Consider the following 22,242-nt stretch of genomic DNA (forward strand, 5'->3'; position numbering starts at 1 on the left):
TACGTTTAATTCGTTTTTATTATTCGTAGTATGACATGTATCTTTTTATTTCATAAACGCTTAGATTTTATGAGGCAGCTTCCTTATCACTTAATATGAATTTTATGAGTCAATAGAGTATGATTGAGGTATGTAAATATTATATTGTCATATCCGTTGAATTATGTATAACATGTGGGTGGGATATAAGCATAATATACCATTCAAATGTCATTTCGTATTATGATAATCTCGTGCTGCTTTGCTTGCCAATTCGTGAGTACGTTATTTAAATACTTCCATTAATATTTAGGTTCTAGTCCAATTATTATAGTAAGTTCAGCTCGGATTCGAGATACCCAGCTGTAAGTCTGTAAATATACACATATTTACAGGCTAACAGCTGGGTATCTCGAATTCCGAGGTTCATACCTAATTTGAGCCAAAGTTGACTGGACCATTCTAGGTGCAGTAGGTTCACTTATTTTCTTATGTTTAAAGATGTGGTTACATTTTAATACATAGTTTTAACATTACCCAATATAATTATCAAAATTCAAAAGTACGCCAATCACTTCATGTCAACGATCTCACATGTCACGGTTCAGATACAATTTGAATTTCAAGTAGAATATTGCATGTAGAAGAATAACAAAATTTAAAATCCTGTCTGAGGAGCGAGCATAAATCTTATTTACGGAGCGAGTTTACAATTCAGTTTCAGCTATTACCTTTGCCGGTCGAGTTTTGTTTCCGTAAGTTTATGTACACTAATTAGGTCAGGCTTTCTGCTGAACTACGGGAACCGTACTATACTTTATTTGTCATCAACTGCTATTCAACGCTTGTGGAAGTAAACATAAAGTAAAAACCTACGAATAATAAAAACTAAGGAAAAGTAACTCCGTCAAAAACGTGTTCTACAATACTTGTCAAAAATGTGTACCTAGGTATACATTTACAACATATTGCAATTTATTTTATTTATTTATTTATTTAAATCAGGCATCTTGGCCCATATTATATATACTTACCTTATAGACTAAAAAACATAATTAACATATGAACTAAAGCTAACACTAAGCACTAAACACTAAACACGTATTGTCTGCGACGTGGGGCGCGACGTGTTCGGAAGTCGTCCTCGAAACCTCCTGTAGACGACTCCAATCGGCCAGAACTCCTCTTTCTCTTTGCAATATTTAGGTGGCCTTCAGTGCGGCAGCGGTATCAGGCTGACATTACATGACAGTTCGAAAGGAAACAAAACGGTAATATGGACCTGGATCTCAGAAGGATAAGACATAACTTACTTTCTGATGGATGAAACCATAGGTTCTTAGTAGTGCCTCGTGTACTTAGCATACCTGCGAATTTGTGTAGGTCTACGTGCGACACCTGGTCAGGTACCAGGTACCAGGTAATAGTACCTATGTGAGTTACGTTTCCTTAGTTTTTATTATTCGTAGGTAAAAGCTATAGGCCTGTAAATAGTAGTAAGTAGTATACATGGTGTAACAAAACAAAGCGAGAATACATTAGGGTGTTAATGTGTTCTTTATATTATAGAGTTCACTTATTACTATGACACTAGCAGCGCTGAAAAGGTTTTTTTTTTTAATTTGTAGCAAGCGCCCCAGCACCTTGAATTTTTCTATGCAAAAGTTAAAATAGTTATTCTTTTACTGCTTCTCATTTCATAGTGAAATGTATACACTATACAGGGAACTCATATACACCAAATCAATTCAGTCATTTTTATCAGGTACACGTTTTAAACCAACCTCAAATATTATCACTTTGTTTTGTTACACCCTGTATATTATATTTAGTTGTATTACTTACCATAATAATTATAAGTCTATCTTAGATTAACGAGCCACTCAAGGCACAGTTATCTAACGAGCAGCCGCAAGCAGGAGCGATAATTTTCCGGCTTTGCATAATAGGATCAACCGAGTAAGGATAGGATCAGCCTGCGAGAGGTTTACTTCGCGATAGTCTTAGACTAAACAAAAAGTAAGGATAGGGTGAAACTATACTTAGCTAGCTGGCTTTTGATGGAAGATCATCTCCTTTTACTCCACTGACATCCGGCTCTGAAGTTGATTGGTGCATTTGTATCTTCCTTGAAGTACTCTTTGGACCTCCTACTTTTAGGACTCCAACTCAATCCAAAGCTTTTCTATGGCTATAACATAGGGTTAACTTAGTTTTAACTTTGTATACAGAATTTTCGCGTACGTGAATTAGTAATCGGCATATTATATTAATTACTAGATGTTCCGCGCGGCTTCGCTTGCGTAATTTAGGAATTTCACGAAAACCGTACATTTTTCCACAAAAAATAGCCTATGTCCCTTCACTATTCTTCATGTGTGCCAAATAACATGAACATTGCTCCAGTAGTTCTTAAAATAATAAGCAATTTCAAATAATTTCCCCCGTTTTTTTCCGAATTTTCCTCTATTTCTTCGCTCTTATTAGCTCCCCCTTTCTCGCTAAATGGGTTATCTAATACTGAAAGAAATTTTCAAATCGGACTAGTAGTTCCTGAGATTAGCGCGTTCAAACAAACAAACAAACTCTTCCGCTTTATAATATTAACCCTTCAGCTGTGGCGGTTGCAATTTTTTTGATGTTGCTAGTGTCCATGGGCGACGGTAGTTGCTTTCCATCAAGTGACCCGTTTGCTCGTTTGCCCCGTAATTAAAAAAAGAAGACCTCTTCCTGGGCGATGGTCAGCTCATTGAACTTGTTTAAACTTTTTATTTATCGTAGCTGATTATATTTATTTCGTGTATATTATAGATTATGATATTATAGGAACCTTTTTGAATAAAACAACATAACATGACATGCTGGATTTGCATTTGATACTTGGTAGCCAATAGTATCTTCATGGTGATATTTAGGTATTTTCATACATTCCATCAGTTTTAATTTAGTTTAGTTAACGTTTAAACAAATGAAAAAACACAATAATGATTAAAATTTTTATTTGCTATTTCGAAGAGACACAATACAAAAAAAATAGTTATAACAATTTTTATGCAAATTATATTGAATTAAAATTTTTTACAGGTACCGACGAACAATATTTACAGGTTATATTTACATTTCTTTGACTCACTCTTTGGACCCTAAAAGTAAAATATGTATAGGATTAACATTAAAAGTCTTTTCTAATTACCCTCTAACCTTCGAGTTTCGGCGTCTCGGCTCAAAAGACGCCGAAACTACTGCTTTACAATATTTACATTATAATAATTTAACATACATCTAGACGTACAGTTGTATATAATTTATACTATTATTACAATACATGCATCCTTACTATAAAAAAGAAATTTGATGTCTTCGCTCCTGATAACAGACGAGGGAATCTGTAAAAAGAGAACAATATTATACGCTTGTAACACATTTTTCCAGGAAAAATCTTTTATATTTATTACAATATCATAATATTGGAAGCGTAACATTTTCCATGGTGAGTGGAATTACAAAATAATTATGTTGCCAAGCAGCAGCGGCCCACGACATCATTAGAATCGTTTTTATTAGAAACCAAATACCACCCAGTAGAGTGGGTGTAAGACCAGAGCCTATAAGCAGTAGGTTCTTGTCATAAAAACTAACAAAAATTATAAAACGTTACCTATAATAGAAACTATTAATAATATATTTTATTTTTTATTTTATTTTAAAGGAAAACTTACAGCTAGTACAAAGGTACGATTCAAAAGTAATCATACAAAGGCCAATTAAAAGTTTTCGCGACTAGGACTAGTATATATTTTTTTTATACCTCTAAATTCTTATTACTCCGTAAGACAAAAAAGAAGCCTTAAAAACCAAATTGCCCATTATCGTATAAAAGTACAATCGTATAAAAGCACATCACAAACATTTCATAAAGAAAACTATTTAAATAGCTACATGAATATTATATTTTTTCAGTCTGTAACCTCGAGACGGAGGCACGATATTAAACGGTAACTCGCTTTTTCTGCGCCCCTAAGGGCGATCATTTTTCAAAGGCTGGCAACATTCACCGGTAACAATTCACCATTAATCTAGATCTGCTTTAGGGCTCCCACACATAATCACGATATGACGTCGCGTCGTGGAAATCTACGACACGACGTCGTAACGTGTAACGAAAAAGTTGTTGTGGTCTATTTTTAAGGCATTGTACTTCTTTATAAAGCAACTCCCGTTATTCGTGGTTGAAAGAAATGGGTGGATCCAGTATCTTCTGAGTATCTGTATTTTCTTTCTTAATTTTCTTATTAACAGCGTTACGAGTTACGACGTCGTGTCGTAGATTTCCACGACGCGACGTCGTATCGTATCGTGTTTATCTGTAGGAGCCCTTATCCGAGGGCTGTATCTGGAAAATGATTGGACGATGACGAACCCCCCTCGATATTGTAATCTGTCACTCGACTTTATCACTTCGAGTGCACGATTAAGTGATTAAAAGTACAGTGGAATGGTGGGCGGATACGGGTGGAAATATCTTATATCTTTAAACGAGCAATTCTTGTATATATATTATAATATATTAAAAATTAAATAATATATTTAATATATTATATATATTAAATTAATGCAAAATTAATCGGATATCAAAATATTCTGGGGTTCCTCCATTAAAATAAAGTTACAAGTTAAAATCGTTTACTTTTACTGAAGATAAGATTAACATTATAATATTCAAAAATAATAATTAATGAAACGTCAATTACAGGCGAACAATTCGCTGGAAAATTTAAGCATTCCTTATTTTTCCCAAATAACATAAATTCTCCGATTATGTTGGGCGACCATTAAATTTTATTTTTACGGCTACGACTTTATTCCACTTATAAAAATATATGAAATTATCACGGAGTTTTAAGTGGCTCCAAGTGTGCGGATTGTTAAAAATCGGCCAAGTGCGAGTCGCACTCGCGCACGAAGGGTTCCGTAACATTATAGAGCAAAATAAGGCCAAAAATTGCGTTTTTTGTATGGGAGCCCCCCTTAATTTTTTATTATTATATTATTATTAAATATTAAAGTACACATACAACTAAGGACTTTGAGAAAAATTCAAGTACCTACCTATTGCCATTATTGATATAGAGCAAAAAAGGGAGCCCCCGTTAGATATTAATTTTATTTTGATTTTAGTGTTTGCTGTTATAGCAGCAACAGATATACATAACCTGTGAAAATTTCAACTCTCTAGCTATTACCGTTCTTGAGTTACAGCCTGGAGACAGAGAGACGGACAGAAAGACAGACAGACAGACAACGAAGTCTTAGTAATAAGGTCGCGTTTTTACCCTTTGGGTACGGAACCCTAAAAAGTATTTTTTTAAGTTATGACCAACAATACTTTTAGATCTAGAACTAAGTTCTTCTTCTTCTTCTTCTTTAGTGGCAGTTTCGTGGATTGCCAATGTCAGAGTGTATCAGATAGACTTTGCTCTATTTAATTAAACCTTTAATTTAATTTAAAATGTGGGTGAAAATGAAGTGCTGGTTTGTCTCACCATTCGTAGTAGATAAAATCGCTGTTTAATTAAAAAAGTTCGTCAAACAAGTCGACGGAGGCTAAGAGACTACATTCAACTCTGAGACTAGATTTCGTAATTTATACTGAGTAGCTATGCTCGGCGCTTCAGTCACGTAAAAATTTAAATATAAATAGAAAAGGGTTCACTCACGGCATCCACGAGATCGAAAATTATTTACAAATACGTTTAGATTAAAAAAACTGTGCATTTTTGTTCGCATACTCCAAATTTCCGATATATTATTTAGCTGTCTATAGAAAAAGCAAATTTGAGAAACAGGCGTAAAAAAACTGATCAAACCAAGCAACAATTGATCCCAATAAAAATATTATAAGAACAATTAGTTTCAATAGATAGGGAATGAAGTATCCTACAAACTAATATTGACTCTTTTAGATGCGAAGTAAAAAGATATTTAACCTTTATTTTCATTCTGTTTTTTATGTTCTTTTCATGACTGTTATATTTCTCTAGGCACTATTAAACGGGATTAAACAACCACTCGGAGTTTTTATGTTTTATTTGACTGATTTAATCAAAGCTCCTTTTATACTGGGGCTTAGTATCTCAAACGGGAGAGTTCTCGTTCTCTAATGTTTTGCTTCTTTCTGTTAAATATGTTTTTTAGCCCGGCCGCACATTGTCCGAATTCTAATCAGAAACAGTTGAATTTCGCCCCCCGCACACTATCCGAAACTCAGAACAGGAAAATAAGGTGGTGGTGTTATGTAGCGCCGTTTATATGGAAACCTATGTCGCCACGTCAAACTTATAACACCCCTCTTTTTTGTCGGGGGTTAAAAATGAAGAAAGTTTGTCGTTTGGAAAATGTCGCTGACTCTTGGACCGTAATGTATTTCCAAGAAAATACTATCAATATATTATTTTACTTAATAACGCCTCCGTGGTCTAGCGGTTAGAGCGTTGCTCTTGACTCCGGAGATCGTGGGTTCGAATCCCGCGTTGGAAACATGTTATTTCCAAGTTTGGTTAGGACAATGCAGGCTGATCACCTGATTGTCTGACAAGTAAGATGATCCATGCGTCAGATGGGCATGTAAAAAGTCGGTCCTGCGCCTGATCTCTCGCCAGTCGTGTCGGTCTTCCGTCCCACTGGTTTATGAGAGTAAAGGAATAGAGAGTGCTCTCTTCTGCGCACACACTTGGGCACTATAAAATTACTCCTGCGTACCTGGTCTGGTATCATGAAACCGGCCGAAACCGGTGTGGGGAGTATTATTATTACTTAATAGTCGGTCAGAAGTAATCAGTCTGACTGAAGTGCGTTGCAGCGTTTCGTAGTAATCAGTCTGACTGAAGTGCGTTGCAGCGTTTCGTAGTAATCAGTCTGACTGAAGTGCGTTGCAGCGTTTCGTAGTAATCAGTCTGACTGAAGTGCGTTGCAGCGTTTCGTAGTAATCAGTCTGACTGAAGTGCGTTGCAGCGTTTCGTAGTAATCAGTCTGACTGAAGTGCGTTGCAGCGTTTCGTAGTAATCAGTCTGACTGAAGTGCGTTGCAGCGTTTCGTAGTAATCAGTCTGACTGAAGTGCGTTGCAGCGTTTCGTAGTAATCAGTCTGACTGAAGTGCGTTGCAGCGTTTCGTAGTAATCAGTCTGACTGAAGTGCGTTGCAGCGTTTCGTAGTAATCAGTCTGACTGAAGTGCGTTGCAGCGTTTCGTAGTAATCAGTCTGACTGAAGTGCGTTGCAGCGTTTCGTAGTAATCAGTCTGACTGAAGTGCGTTGCAGCGTTTCGTAGTAATCAGTCTGACTGAAGTGCGTTGCAGCGTTTCGTAGTAATCAGTCTGACTGAAGTGCGTTGCAGCGTTTCGTAGTAATCAGTCTGACTGAAGTGCGTTGCAGCGTTTCGTAGTCAAAGCCGGAACTATAGTAATCGGATATCACCTTACGCCGACTACTTCTACTCGCCTACTACTATTTACAGTCATTTGAAGCCATACGCCTTCTTCCTAATTAATAAACTTTAAATAATAAACAAGACGCCTGTCCAATACTGTAAAATTCTTTAATATTATAATGAAAAAATACAAGAACTTTTGAAATTAAAAAGGGTGGGTCTTGGAAAATATAAGCTGTCCCTACCCTCTTTGCTTCGCTCGAGTGGCCACTTATAAAGTCGGCCGTGACAAAGTATTATGTTGTCATAATCATCAGCCCTGTGCAATAGGCATGATGACTATTTTTTTTTCTTATCGCTAATTGAAAGACACTTAAAAAATAGAAACGTCGTTGAAAGAATGACTCTGATAGCTTAAAAATTCACCAAGATATGACAATTCAAATATCTCATAAAAAAGACCTGCCCGAAACGCTCCATACAAAGTGCTACGAAAGTATGACGTCAGTCTTTCGTAGTTTGTACGCATCGGGAGACAACTTTGTTCGACAGGTATATTAAATATTGCGTTTATGAAAGTGGTTTCATAACAAAAGTTGCTTTTAATTGCATAAGTTATCGAATTGTATACAAATATTAAGAAATTTAATTGAAAAAAAATTCGACTTGAATATCCAACTTTGAAGGCGCATAACAAAAAAAATACAAATGCTATCAAGCTGAAATTTTGGGAACACTTATTTTTTACCGTGATTTCTTTATTTTATTAACAAAATTCGCTAATCTTTGACCTTGTCATCATCCCTATTTTATTATACCCATAATATACCCATACAACTATAAGTACTCACAAAGGTAGCTTAATATATTATATTGTATTTACTCAAGCGCAACTATTCTCTAAAATTCGTTGTATCTCACAGGAGCCGTTCTAAAAACTTTACTATCATGGCGAAAGATTTAAGTATCTGCCATACAAAAATTTCACTAAAATCAATTCAGCGATGAAAGCCTAAAGGCCTACTTACATGCATACGTTTGCATTTACAATATTAGAATGGATTCCATGTAAAGATAAAAAGGAATTTTCAATTAAAATATTCGGGTTGAAAGCGTAGCGAAATGATTGTATCGCATGCTTGTTACAATTCCGGTGGGAGTGAAGTGGGTGAGGCTCAGCAGTCAGCACATACACTTGTTATTGTATAACTTGTGTTTAATAAGATCCACGTTATAGCTTATTATGAATTGCTTTATTTTTTAAATAAAATAAGAGATATTAATTGCAATAAGAATCAAACAGTCCAATAGAACGTAAATTACACTATTAAAATTTAAACTGTAGTTCCCAAATATGTAACATAACCTCACTCATTTACTGCCGCCGCACGTGTTGTACCTTAATCCAACTAAACTGTTTTACCTACGGCACCTGCTCTAAATCAGCAAAATGCCAGTTTACCCACATTTATCACGAAATGCCTCACCTAATTTATATAATGCTCTCCTCCCCCACCCGGGCCAGGGCGGGAACCTGCCGCTATAGGGGGCCGGTCACCTGCAACAATGGTAAATGCCTTCATCAAATCGAGAAAATTCAATCAATTTGTTTGAATCGGTGATAATTAACTTCATCGAGTTTTCAATTACGCTCGTTTTGTGCGACGCTTACGTTGTAAATGGGCTCTCAGAAAGTTATATTATTATGTTTATTAAGTTGTATATTTTTACTGTAACTTATCAGTTTGACGGTTCCTGATTATAGATGGTTCATCTTTCCAAAAATATATTAAGTGCTTTTGCAGAGCCCCTAGCCAAGATGTAACATGAGAATTATGTCGACTTTATTTGATCGAACGCTTATATTATGTTGATTTCATAAAGAAACGATAAAGAAAACATCTTGGCTTGGCTAGGGGTTACAGACCACAATTTACGACAACCAATCACAAATATCGAGTGTTTTATTTTTTCGAAAAATATAAGATATTATATTGCGTTTGCGGTAAACAATTTCTTGTTCCCTATTTTATTACTATTCTGCCGCGCAATTTGTAAACGCGGTAAAGAACATGTTATAGGTTTCGAGAAAAACGCGGTCAAAGTTGAAATTTTATTTTTGGTTGCCTGCACTTTGTTACTCAACCATTAGTAAAAATATGTATATGAGTTCAAAGTGCGAATTTAGGAGATGAAGTGGATATTAGTTTTTTGCTTTTTGCTTAACCCGTCAAATGTTATGTTTTGTGTGTAAAATATCAAAAAAACCGTTTCAGTTATGGTTTCGCTTAGTTTTCACTCGCTACTCAACTACTCATAAATGCAGTAAAAGTGTTTCTTACTGCATTTATGTGTAGTTTCCTGTACTTACGGCATATATATGAGATGATTCAATGTAATGAAAAGTCCTACACCATAATATATACGCCGTATTTTAACAGGTTACTGCATTTATGAGTGGGAACATGAACTGAAATAACTCATCAATACTATTTACTGCACAGTAGTATTACAATTATACTGCGTTTATCTTATGTCAATGCCGTTTTCACGTTGAACTTTACCAATGAGTAGTTTACCAAGCAATGAGCACAAATAATTTAAAGGACACAAGGAAAACAAATAATTACTGGAATTTCTTAATTTAATAAATCACAGACTCAACAGTTTTTCTAAAATAATCACAGCTTTAGCTACTACAACTATTTAAAAAAATAACGGACTTACTATCTTAAATCTAATTTAATTAAGTCATACTATTTTTAACACAGGTCTTTGCACTCTAGTGACTGTAAAAATATAATAAAAACTAAGAAGCATTTATAGGTCTACAAGGATCTGATGGCAAAAAGTGAGAAAAGAAATTGTCTCTAGCTATTGCTAAGACAAATAATTGTAATAAAACATTTTTATCAATTTTTTTCCTTATAACAGTTGATTCTGTGTGTGAAACATGCAAATATAAAAAAATCGGCCAAGTGCGAGCCATACTCGCGCACGAATACGATACAGAGCAAAAATAGGCTAAAAATGGGAGCCCTCTTGAATTTTTATTTTATTTTAATATTATTATTAAATATTAAAGTACACTTTTTTTTCAGTTCACAATTATATAACAAAAGAATGTATAAAAAAATTCAAGTCCCGACCTTTTGCCACTTTTGATATAGAGCGAAGGATATTAATTACCCTTAGATATTAATTTTATTTTGTTTTCATTATATTTAGTTGTTATAGTGGCAACAGATATACACAATCTGTGAAAATTTCAGAAGCCTAGCTATAGCGGTTCTTGAGATACAGCCTGGAGACAGACAGACGGCCAGCCAACGAAGTCTTAGTAATAGGGTCCCGTTTTTTACCCTTTGGGTACGAAACCCTTTAAATTTATCCAATGATCAAGGATATTTTTTTTAGATTCTGCCATCAAAATTTGCCATCCGATTCTGGATAGGTCTAATAAACAAATATATAAGTTATCAATGTGACATCAATAAATCAATTAATACACCTAGATAAATACATTACTTACTTAAAAAAATAAAATTAAAAAAAAACATTTTTGAAACATTGAAAATAAACAATAAAGTTTGTAAATATTTGAGATGCAAAGCCCGGGCACACATTCTGTCTGCTGATAGTTTCCACCACCAAGTGGAATTGTCATTGCTACGCATGAAGAAAGTCTACGATTTTAATTATTTTTAATTGAGTTTGATCAACAACATGTTGATTTTTTGAAGGTTAAAAATATATCTAAAGGATATATTCCAGAGGCCACTCTAAAATGCAATTACTTATCCAAAAGATAGTTCCTCTAATGCCCGAAAATGGAAGACGGTTTTGGTATAATTTGCCGGTTACAGTTTCTGCGTTAGAGTTCTAAAATTCATACATTTTAAATTTAATATTTACAGACTATAATATTTATTTTCAATGTTTAAAAAATTGTTGTAAGCACTTTTTGAAAATTGATTTTTTTTAACTTAGTACATATTTAGGTATAAGTACGGTATTTGATTTATTGATCTCACATTGATAACTTACTTTTGTAAATGCTTTTTATTATATTTTTACAGCAACTAGATTTAAGATAGACTTAAGTCCGTTATTTTTGAGTTCACGTCATTAAAAGATAAAACGTATTTAAGGAAAACCAATGCGCACACATACTATAAATGCCGTAATTGTCATTAAGTGCGTTTGTAACATGTTGCACTTCGGTGAACCTTAATATGTATGCAGTATAATTGTAAAGTACTGCATTAATGTTAAGTACTTGTCATCTGTTTTGACCATGAAAACAATTTTTTTAGTGTTTAAGTGACCTTACTGCATGTATACTATGTGCAAGACTAAATTAATAATTTTAGTAATATGACAAGAATGACGTAATTGGCACATACTGCATATTTGTTAAGATGCTTATTCAGTAAGCATGGGTTTTCACGTAACATTAAGTTTTTGAGTACTCCTACTGCGGTTATACTAAGTACATAAATCTTAAATCTGCTCTTTACTGCATTTATGTTAATATGGTTTGGCGTTTGTAATAACGATAGGAAAAAATGGGTTTTTGATTCTTATAGAGCTTAACGTCAGCATCTCGAATATCTAAAACAACCATAAACGCAGTAAGTGGTACTTACTGCGTTTATGAATTGCGCGGCAGTATTGGTTTCTACTTTTTATTGCATGTCAGTTTTCCCTGGATCGCTTTATTAAAAATCATTAATCACATAGTTTTGTGTATCTGGCGGGTATTGATATCGTATTTTATGCCATGCGAGTGGTTGACATTATTAAAATCGCCAAGTTACGTATGAAAAACATTCCGTCCAAACAAAAATGCTGCTTTAATAAAAATATCATACCAATAAATACCAAAGAATATATTATTTCTTTAGTTACAAAGGGTTTTTGCACACCCTTATAAAGGTTCTTCTAAGCTCGATCACAATCTTATCAAAGGCTTGAATCGTGTAGAGAAAAAGTATGTTATTATCTCTGCAGCGTAGAAGCATGTATCATGTTGCTGGCTGATTTATTTTTGGGGCCGAAGCAGGCCGAATTATGAGAAAGATTTAATACATATTTGTGCACAAATAAAACATTCTATCTGCGTGTTTGTGTTAAGAAAATTATTCAATAATTTTTTAAGTAAAAAAGTTTAACAAGCCAACATTTTATGGTAAACTCAGAATTTAATGTGGTGTTCGCTCCAACTTTCTGTGTTCCGTGAATTCCAATACCTACCTCCTTAAGAGGCGTAAAGAATTATATAAGGAAATTGAGTAAGTGACAAGAATAGCCAAAATGAGGTGGCCTTATAATATTAAATTATGTCAGGACATCATTTTGTAAGTCTATTTACGGGAAGCTTTAGCAAAATTTTTGAATAATATTTATATTATCTCATTTTAAAAAAAGAATTTTAAATAAAAACGTGTTATAGTACCAATGCTTCCAAGTCTTTAGGCAAGGCCACAACAGTGCGTTGCGGCGTCGCGTCGTATAAATCTACGATGTCGCAGACGGCAGAACGCATCGTGGGCGCAGACAGCGAGATTTCCGATGACATTTTTGCGTTGTGACAACGCATTACATTTCTGTGCGATGTTGTTTTTGCGATACGACGCTGCAACGCAGTGTTGTGGCTTGACCCTTTGAAGTGTTGATCTATTTGTTGAATTTGATTGCACAAACATTTAAATAACCAGAAATGCAGAAACAAAATAAACAGAAAACTGAGTAGGAGCAAACTGCATATTAATGCCAGGTATACTGTTTCATCAACCGTTGATGCAATGGGCATACCAAGGTTTCTGTGCAGCTCTGCCCGCATAAATAAAGAATTTCATGGGAACTGCACATTTTCCCGAAAAAAATATCCTGTTTCTTTTCAAGTTTTTTTTTGATCTGAGGCTGCCGAGACGTTGAATTGCACTAGCCATTAAAACCAGACTAGTAATGAGGGTGTTTGATAATTATTCTATTAGCCACCAGGTGCCTCTATGTAACATTAGAGCTAATCCACATTCCACACGGGCGCTGGGCCATCGCAGCGTTATCGCGTTATTACGAAACAGTCTTAACGTCAACACCCCCTCCGTCGTCCTCGTCTCGGGGGCTGCTGTCCGTCATTTGTCTTTCGTGTCAAATAGACATTAGACATATTATGACAGCAATATCGTGACACATGACAGCTATATTGTGACATATGACAGTGGGTTGACACGATATACCCTGGGTAATTAGTGGCACCTGGTGGCAAACGGAATATCAAAAACCCTCAGCGAACGTACCTGTGTGGTGGGCTCGAGCTTGGTGGCGAGCTTGACGGGCTCCTCGGCCGGGTACATGAGGCGGCGCGCGAGGCGGGCGAAGGTGCAGCGGAACTGCCGGCTCATGCTGCAGTACAGCACGAAGTTCACCGACGACGTGAACAGCGCCAGCACGTCCATCAGGTCACCTGTGATAAATCCTTACTCATATTTAATATTCATATAAATGCGAAAGTGTATCTGTCTGTTACTTCTTCACGCCCAAACCGTTGAACCGATTTTGATGAAACTTGGTATGGATATACTTTGCGTCCCGGGAAAGGACATCATTTTTTTATCCCGAAAAAAAAAAATAGATTTCCCTCGCGATAAACGAGTTTTGGCGCAACGGAGTTGCGGGCGTCAACTAGTAATCATACTTATATATATACATTATACATAATATAAGCCATTAGGCTTATGTAGTAACATAACCGTTATACCGTATTTAATAAACACACCGGCAAAATTAGAGGAACATAACAAAATTTAAATTGTTCACTGATTTTTATATATTTATTTATTTATTTACTAATTGATTATTAAAAAATAAATTTTATATAAATTTAGGGCATAAAAACGTGAAAAATAGAAAAAATCAGCAAAAATCAAAAAATTAAGAAAATCTTTGAAATTTCACTAGTAAGTTTTTAAGATAAATTCTCCATTTTTATTAAAGAAATGCCATGATTAAAGCGTGTAATGCCTTTTATGGATCTCCAGAGGGCCTGGATACGCCATTCCATGCTTGCATTTTAATTGTCAATCATTTCCTGTGGGATATTCTCCTACTCCTCCACTAGCGCCAACTCGAGCTCCTGGACACATTTTGGAGCTGGAGTTTTAACTCGTACCATTCACCCATTGATGTGCCACACGTCTTCAATCGGATCCACATCCGTAGACCACACTGGCCTCTCCACCTGGGCTACGCCAGCATCGTTTAGGTAATAATGCCCGATTTTCTTACTCTATGGACGCACATAAAATTGAAATTACTACCTAAAACTGTGTAAAAGGCACACCATGCCGTTCCAGGATGTGGGAACTATAGCCCTGTACTGTCAAAGTACCATCATCTATAATCATCAGCTCCATGCGGGCTCCAAATCATATGCAACTCCAAACCATTACGAAGCCTGCATCATAGGCAACTGTTTCCGGTAAGTTTGATGGCCTGTAGCTTTCCTTATGATTTATCCACATTCTTTATCGCCTGTCAATACAATGTACACAGAATTTGCTCCCATCTCTGTACAGCACAAAATTTCACTCACTTGTCTAATTCTGATGTTCACGCGCAAATCTTAGCCTGGCTCTTCGGTGTCCTGCCTCAAGTTTTGGTGCCCTTGCTGGCACTTTTGAGTTTAATTTAACTTCTTTGAATATTCTTCTTACTGTACAATCACTTACACGTTCATCTTGGACCTGTTCCGACAGGTTTCGTATCTGCATAGCAGTTTGAGGTCGATTTCTTAAGTTTTGTTTCCTTACAAAATGGTCATCCTGAACCATTGTCACCCGATATCTGCCTTATTCTCGTCTCCGAACGTAAGATCCAGTCTCTCTGAAGCGTTGAAAGTTACAATGAACCACGGAAGCCGACACACCTAAGGCCTGACTGACCGAACGGTAGATGTGACCTTTCTCTATCGTGGTTACAGCTCTAGCTGTCGCAGATGCTGGAAAATCACTAATTTTGTATCTAAGCAATGTGTTCTTCCAAAAACCAAACAATTAAATGAGCTGAGCATACCTTGCACCCCGCTAAAACGCCATTCTTATCAGGAACAATTACAACGTCAATAATCGAAAAACACTTATTAGGGCATAATTGCTATAAAAACCTGTCAACTTGCCAGTTTTGTTCAATATTTTGTTTCTTGAAAGAGCTTAGAAGCTATAAAAAAGGCTTTCAGACAGCCCGACCCACTTGAGTTCAAGTTTTGGCCCTTTTTACCTATGTTCCGCTAATTTTGCCAGTGTGTGTAGTTTTGTCTCCAATAAAACGGACATTTTTGAGTGATTGATTCGAACTACTAAAACTCCAAGAAAAACTTAGATGGAGTTTAAGTCGGCCAGAATTATTACAAAAGTTTCTGTCGTTTCTAAACCATTACTTAATCAATCAAACTGCTTTTCCCACAAGTTTAATTTCCACTAAATCTTTAAAATAATATAAAAATCCCACAGAAAGTTCCAAGGTAAACCTTTTGTGACACGTTGAAATTAAAAAGATCGTTCGGTTCGGTTCAGTTCCTGAGAATTAATAAGATTGATTAAAACCTCAGTAGTACTAATTGAACTTTCCCCAGAACTTCTCGCTCGTGCTCGGAAAAATAAGTCTGAATATATAAAGTAGCGGAGAAAATATTTCATTAGGCATTTTCGAAGAAAACTATTTGTTTGAAACTGTTTTAGGCAACAGACGGCGGCGGCAGGAATTACAATTATGTCCCAATTGTCCTCCAAAGCCTCAGTGAATATACAATAATTGTTGAATATAATAATATATTTTTGCATAAAAATTAATCTTAAAAGTTAAGTGCACGCGTTTGAAAAATATCATGTATTCATTTTTTGGCATGGTCTTTTTTTAATTCAACGAAAAGCGAATAAATAAAGAAATGAATCTTAAATGCTGAAACGTTAAATTGGCTGAACCAATTTTGCTAATTTTAGTCTTGAGATATTCGAGGAAGTCCGGGAAGGTTAATCCTTTGAGGTTTGTATCAAGTTAATGGGTCATCTAGTAAAACATGACGTGGGAGAGCCATGCTTCGGCACGAATGGGCCGGCTCGACCGGAGAAATACCACGTCCTCACAGAAAACCGGCGTGAAACAGCGCTTCCGCTGTGTTTCGCCGAGTAAGTGAGTTTACCGGAGGCCCAATCTCCTACCCTTTTCCTTTCCCTACCCTCCCCTATTTCCTTCCGTACCCTCCCCTATTCCCTTCCGTACCCTCCCCTATTCCCTTCCCTACCCTCCCCTATTACCCCTTAGAAGGCCGGCAACGCACCTGCAGCTCTTCTGATGCTGCGAGTGTCCATGGGCGACGGAAGTTGCTTTCCATCAGGTGACCCGTTTGCTCGCTTGCCCCCTTATTTCATAAAAAAAAAAAAAAAACATATTATGTTTAAAATAAACTATTATAGTATTGCCAAAAATAATTGTCCGTAGCGATCATTGCTAGTTATAGTTTCTTATGTCAATGTTGCTAGTCAAATTGCTAGCTCAATACCTGCATAGACCAACAAAGAGTGCGAGAGAGAAGAAAATCCTTTATGGAATTATAACAAGATGAAAAGAGAGAGGCAGTTTAATGAAAATTGTAACAACTTTTATTTGACATGTCGTCAAAAGTCGTCAATCGTTTTTATGCCCTTTCGGTATTTGCAATTTATTATTTAAATCGTATGTTATTTTCAACAAATACTATTATATACAGGGTGTAACAAAAATAAGTGATAATACTTTAGGGTGTGTACGTGTTCCTTGTAGAGAGTTCACTGTGAAAGTAGCAGCGCTGAAAGACCAAAATTTTTTTCCACTTTTGTATGGGGAAACTCGTGGCGCTCGGGCCTTTGCCCATACAAAAATAAAAAAAATTTTTCGTCTTTCAGCGCTGCTACTTTCACAGTGAACTCTCTACAAGGAACACGTATACACCCTAAAGTATTATCACTTATTTTTGTTACACACTGTATAACAAAAGTAACTTGTGCTGTGAGTGATTGCAGTGTAAATCATAGGAATAATCCTGAAAAATATACATTTCACACGTAATTAATCTTCATGTCCTAATTGCTACGATGTGTTCATTTTTGCTCTATTCTGTCTTTAGCTCTCTATTTCAAATAAAATATTGTGAATCCTCCCTTTTACTTTCATCTTTTGCGTAACTAAAGTTACTATTGTTCTTATATTACACAAATTTTGAATAAAAAATTTTCATTAAAATTTTTTACATATACGCTAGTGCTTGAATCAAATTTATCGATATGCTTATCGATATTTTACAATAACATAAAACTAAAATAAAAATCATTTACCTTTACATTTATCACCATAAAAACGACATATTGTCTTATTTTAACGATTATTTTTAAGTAATAATTATCTTTTGACATACCTAGTATAAAATCAAGGTTTCACAAATCAGTCACTTGAATCTAATACTCATTGAATGCAGCTTTCAATAATATAATAGTTCTCTGACAAAATAGGTATAAGTGCAACTTATATTATACTTAATAGGACTGGTACCGACTTCAAAATTATGAATATTGAGAACAGAAATACTGAATACAGAATAAGGATTATTTGATACTTTTTAGTTCATTTAAGTATAATATTACTATTGTCTTTACCTTCAAATCGGTTCACAAACGGCGGAGTAATCGTTGAACATACATAAAAAATATTATATCCACAGCCGAACGTCTAACCTCCTCCTTAAAGTCGGTTAAAAATGATTGTAATAAAAAGTATTAGGGAGTGCCTCCGCCTCCGGCGCCGGTTGCCAAAATGGTTGCCGGCGCCGTTTTCCGAACTCCGAAGTTTGCCGAAGTCACGCGATGTTTGCCAAATAGGCTGCCGGCGCCTATTCGTCAAACATCGCTTGTCAAACAGAATAATGATCAAAAACATCAGACTTGAGCTAAATGACTATGAAAAGTACAAATAATAAGGTCATAATAATTGTAAGGATGCATAATTATTTAAATCCTTCGATCGGGGATTCTCGGAAATGCTATTGTATTCTATTGTTGTCGCGATCACCGGTGCTCGTATGGGGCTTGAATCTTGGATGGGTTAATGGTGGTGATGATGAAGATGCTGATAAATGTGATCTGCATAGTAGCATTTAAAGACAATATCTTTGCTTCTTTAAACAACGCTGAAACTCTCTAACATGAATAAGGAATCTGAAGTTCTGTTCCTTCGGAAGTATACCACGGAATTTATAACTGTAGCTGTGGTGCAAAATCTTACTTTTTGGTAGCTGAAAAAAGATAGCTAAGGTAAAGCTAAGCTAAGAAAATGCATCACAAAAAACTAAAATATCCACAGCCGAACAAATAGGTACCAAACCTTCACCTTTAAAAGTCGAATATATAAATTGAGATTATAATTATAATTTCTTTTTCAAATTTGTGTATCGGCACTGGAACCTAGCGCTTTACGCATTATCACCGGCTCCCATTTTGAGTGCCAGCGCCGGCAGTCGTTGTTTTATATCTCGGCTGCCGGCAGTATACTTACCGTAGTTCCCATTACTGATATTTTTGGGAGCCGGCGCCGGCAGCGGAGGCACTGATATGTATTTAATTTAAGAATAAAATATAATTTACTATGTGTGTTGTTTACTTTTAACGTTTACTTTCAATGCAGCAATGTAAGGGCTGATTTACCAGATAGATTTTACCTGAGTAATAAATAAGTAACTTTATAATGTGTTATGTGTATATTATTTACCCCTATAAGAACCTCATGTCATAAGTCATAACATACCCGACGAATGACGATTGAAAAATCATTCCAAACGAAAATGTGTATCTACTTTTCAATCGTCACCTTTTTTGCCAATTAAAATTTATGATACCTGATTTGAAATACAAAATCTGTCAAAGTTGCATATTATTTATTTCTTATAGAAACTCAGGTAAAATAACTCGAACGGAATAAACTATCGATAGTAAAATATACATCACTAGCACACGCACACATTGACAGATCAAAAATCGTCACGCATTTTCGGGTTGTCAGGTGGTCTATACGACAGTATATTATAAGTTTATGCTCAATACAATAGCTCCTAGGCTAAAAAGATCAATGACCGCAGGGGATATCTTATTTCATTTTGACATGTCAAAAATATTCTGATAAGTAATTATCAAGCTATGTAATGAAAACAATTTTTATAAAACGTTCTATAAGTTGTACAAAGATTGAATACCAGCCTGCATCATAACGAATTTATACCAGCGATGTTTGAATAGAAAATCGAAAGAAAATTTTATCACGGTGTACGGAGAAAGCATTTAAAATAAAATGATATTAGGTACCTTATCAACTCCTGTATAGTAGAAAAACATTAATCTAACTTACAAAGGATGCTTACCTATATCACAGGATTTATATTACTATACAGGCACAAATGCTATAGGTACTGTATACAAATAATAAAAACTGAAATGGAATCAAAATCGCTAAAGAGTTAGAATAATATTGTATAATTATGTGTTTATAGTGCTAAATAATATTTGTGTATAAGTATACAAATATTATTCAGTATTAAGTACTTAACAATATTTTTTTAGACATTTCAAACATCATAATTCTCAAACGAGATTCTTTCTTAAACAAATTAACGAACAGTTTAGGTGAAGTAGTGTATTATAATTTCGTGCTTAACATTTTATTATAAACAACTAGATGTCCCGCGCGGCTTCGCCCGCGTAAATTAGGTATTTTACGGAAACCGTATATTTTCCTATAAAAAATAGCTTATGTCCCTACTCTCTTCACGTGGTCTACTCTATATCTGTGCCAAATATTGCCATAAAAATTGCTCCAGTAGTTCGTGAGATAAACCCTTTCTAATATTTCCCCCGTTTTCCCCACATTTTCCTGAGTTTCTTTGGTCGTATTAATCTTAGCGTGAATTATCACGCTAAGATACATATAATATAGCCTATAGCCTTACTCAATAAATAAGTTATCTAACACTGAAATAAGTTTTTAAATCGGACCTATAGTTCCTGAGGTTAGCGCGTTCAAGCAAACATACTCTTCAGGTTTATAATTATTAATTAGATTTTTTAAATTATCGCTTGACAAACTCGAGTCTCGATCTAAAAGACTATGAAAAGTACCAATAACACATAATAGGCTCATAATCGACGACGCGTAGTGTAATATGGTAGTGATGATGATGACGATGAATGTAATATGCATAGTAGCATAATATGCTTTTCGTTCTTAAAACAACGCCGAAACTCCCAAACTTGTATCTATAAAGAATCTGGAGTTCTCTCAGCATCTTCCGAACCACGGTACACCAGGTATACCTCGGTGCAAAATCTTACTTGTTGATAGCATATGCTTAGAATACTTCTCACGAAACCGAAGTCACTACATGTTTCCCTATAAATTTTGAGGAGTTCCCTCGATTACCTGTGGATCCTTCATCAGATCACCACTTTTATGAATTTAATACCAAATTGGGATGATACCCTATATAGGTACCGAAAGAAAAATTTTGAAAATCAGTTTACAAACGGCGGAGTAATCGTTGAATATAAGAAAACGAACATAACACCTCCCCCATTTTGAAAGTTGGTTAAAATTGTAGCCTATGTGTTATTCTGATGTATAAGCTATATTATTGTAAAGTTTTATTAAAATCCGTTCAGTAGTTTTTGCGTGAAAGAGTAACAAACATCCATACATCCACCCATCCATACATCCAAACAAACTTTCGCCTTTATAATATTAGTAGGATTAGAATTCATTTATGCCACTACAAAATTTATGAAACATATTAATATGATAATAATTTGATTTATGGGCAAACGAGATTGAACCTTAGTGATTTACGATGAAAAGAGTAAGTATTTAATAATTATTATTAGAAAATTTAAATTTTTCGTAAACAGCGTGGCTCAGTTTTAATCAACGCTTAACCGACTTACAAAAAGGAGAAGATTTCTCAATTCGACCGTAGGTATATCCATCCATACTTTACTAATATTAATATTACAAATGCGAAAGTGTGTCTGTCTGTCTGTTTCTGTTACCTCTTCACGCTCAATTAACCACTAAACCGATTTTCCCTAAATTTGGTATGGGGATACTTTGGTCTTTGAATCCTGGGAAAGGACATAGGTCACTTTTTATCCCGGAAAAGTGTACGGTTCCTGCGCGATAAAATAATTGTGGTGCAACAGAGTTATCGGGCGTCATCTAGTAGGAATATTATTAGATTATACACCTCATTTAGGAAAAATGTCTACCAACTTTTTTTTTTTTTAATAAGGGGGCAAACGAGCAAACAGGTCACCTGATGGTAAGCAACTACCGTCGCCCATGGACACTCGCAACATCAGAAGAGCTGCAGGTGCGTTGCCGGCCTACTTGGTAGCAGCATTCGCTAAACCGTTTTAAAAATAATTAATTAATTGTTAGTGTAGTTTTTTGCATAATAATGGTACGCGGAAAAACCAGATAATAATATTCCACATTTATAACATGATTTTATTCTGGTAATTTTACTGTTAGTTTGTAATATACAATGGTATGAATTATTTGTAATTCGCTTCGATGATTGCCTGTGAGATGAAAATACGCGGAATTGTACAATGAATTCATTTTATTAACATACTCAATAATAATATTATAATGCAATATTGTAATGTAATATTCTGATCGGTATCCAGAAATAGTACGTAACAAGGTGCCCACTCAATTTATATTCGAATAATTGACTTGGCAAATATACCTACAACAACAA

At 35.2% G+C, this 22,242-nt stretch overlaps 1 protein-coding gene across 2 annotated transcripts in view; it reads right to left on the reverse strand.

Moving 5' to 3' along the window:
* Window positions 1-3,021: 3,021 nt before the first annotated feature.
* The window catches only part of LOC121731777 (G-protein coupled receptor dmsr-1-like), an 82,783-nt gene continuing 63,562 nt past the window's right edge, over window positions 3,022-22,242 (reverse strand). For both annotated transcript variants that reach the window (XM_042121398.1, XM_042121399.1), the window contains 3 exons: window positions 13,709-13,875; window positions 8,891-8,961; window positions 3,022-3,365 (listed from right to left, as the gene is read on the reverse strand). In XM_042121398.1, the coding sequence (XP_041977332.1) occupies window positions 8,944-8,961; window positions 13,709-13,875 (185 nt within the window). In that variant the 3' untranslated portion in view covers window positions 3,022-3,365; window positions 8,891-8,943. The remainder of the gene's footprint in view (window positions 3,366-8,890; window positions 8,962-13,708; window positions 13,876-22,242) is intronic.

Source organism: Aricia agestis, chromosome 11 (genome assembly GCF_905147365.1).
Source record: "Aricia agestis chromosome 11, ilAriAges1.1, whole genome shotgun sequence".
NCBI lineage: Eukaryota > Metazoa > Arthropoda > Insecta > Lepidoptera > Lycaenidae > Aricia > Aricia agestis.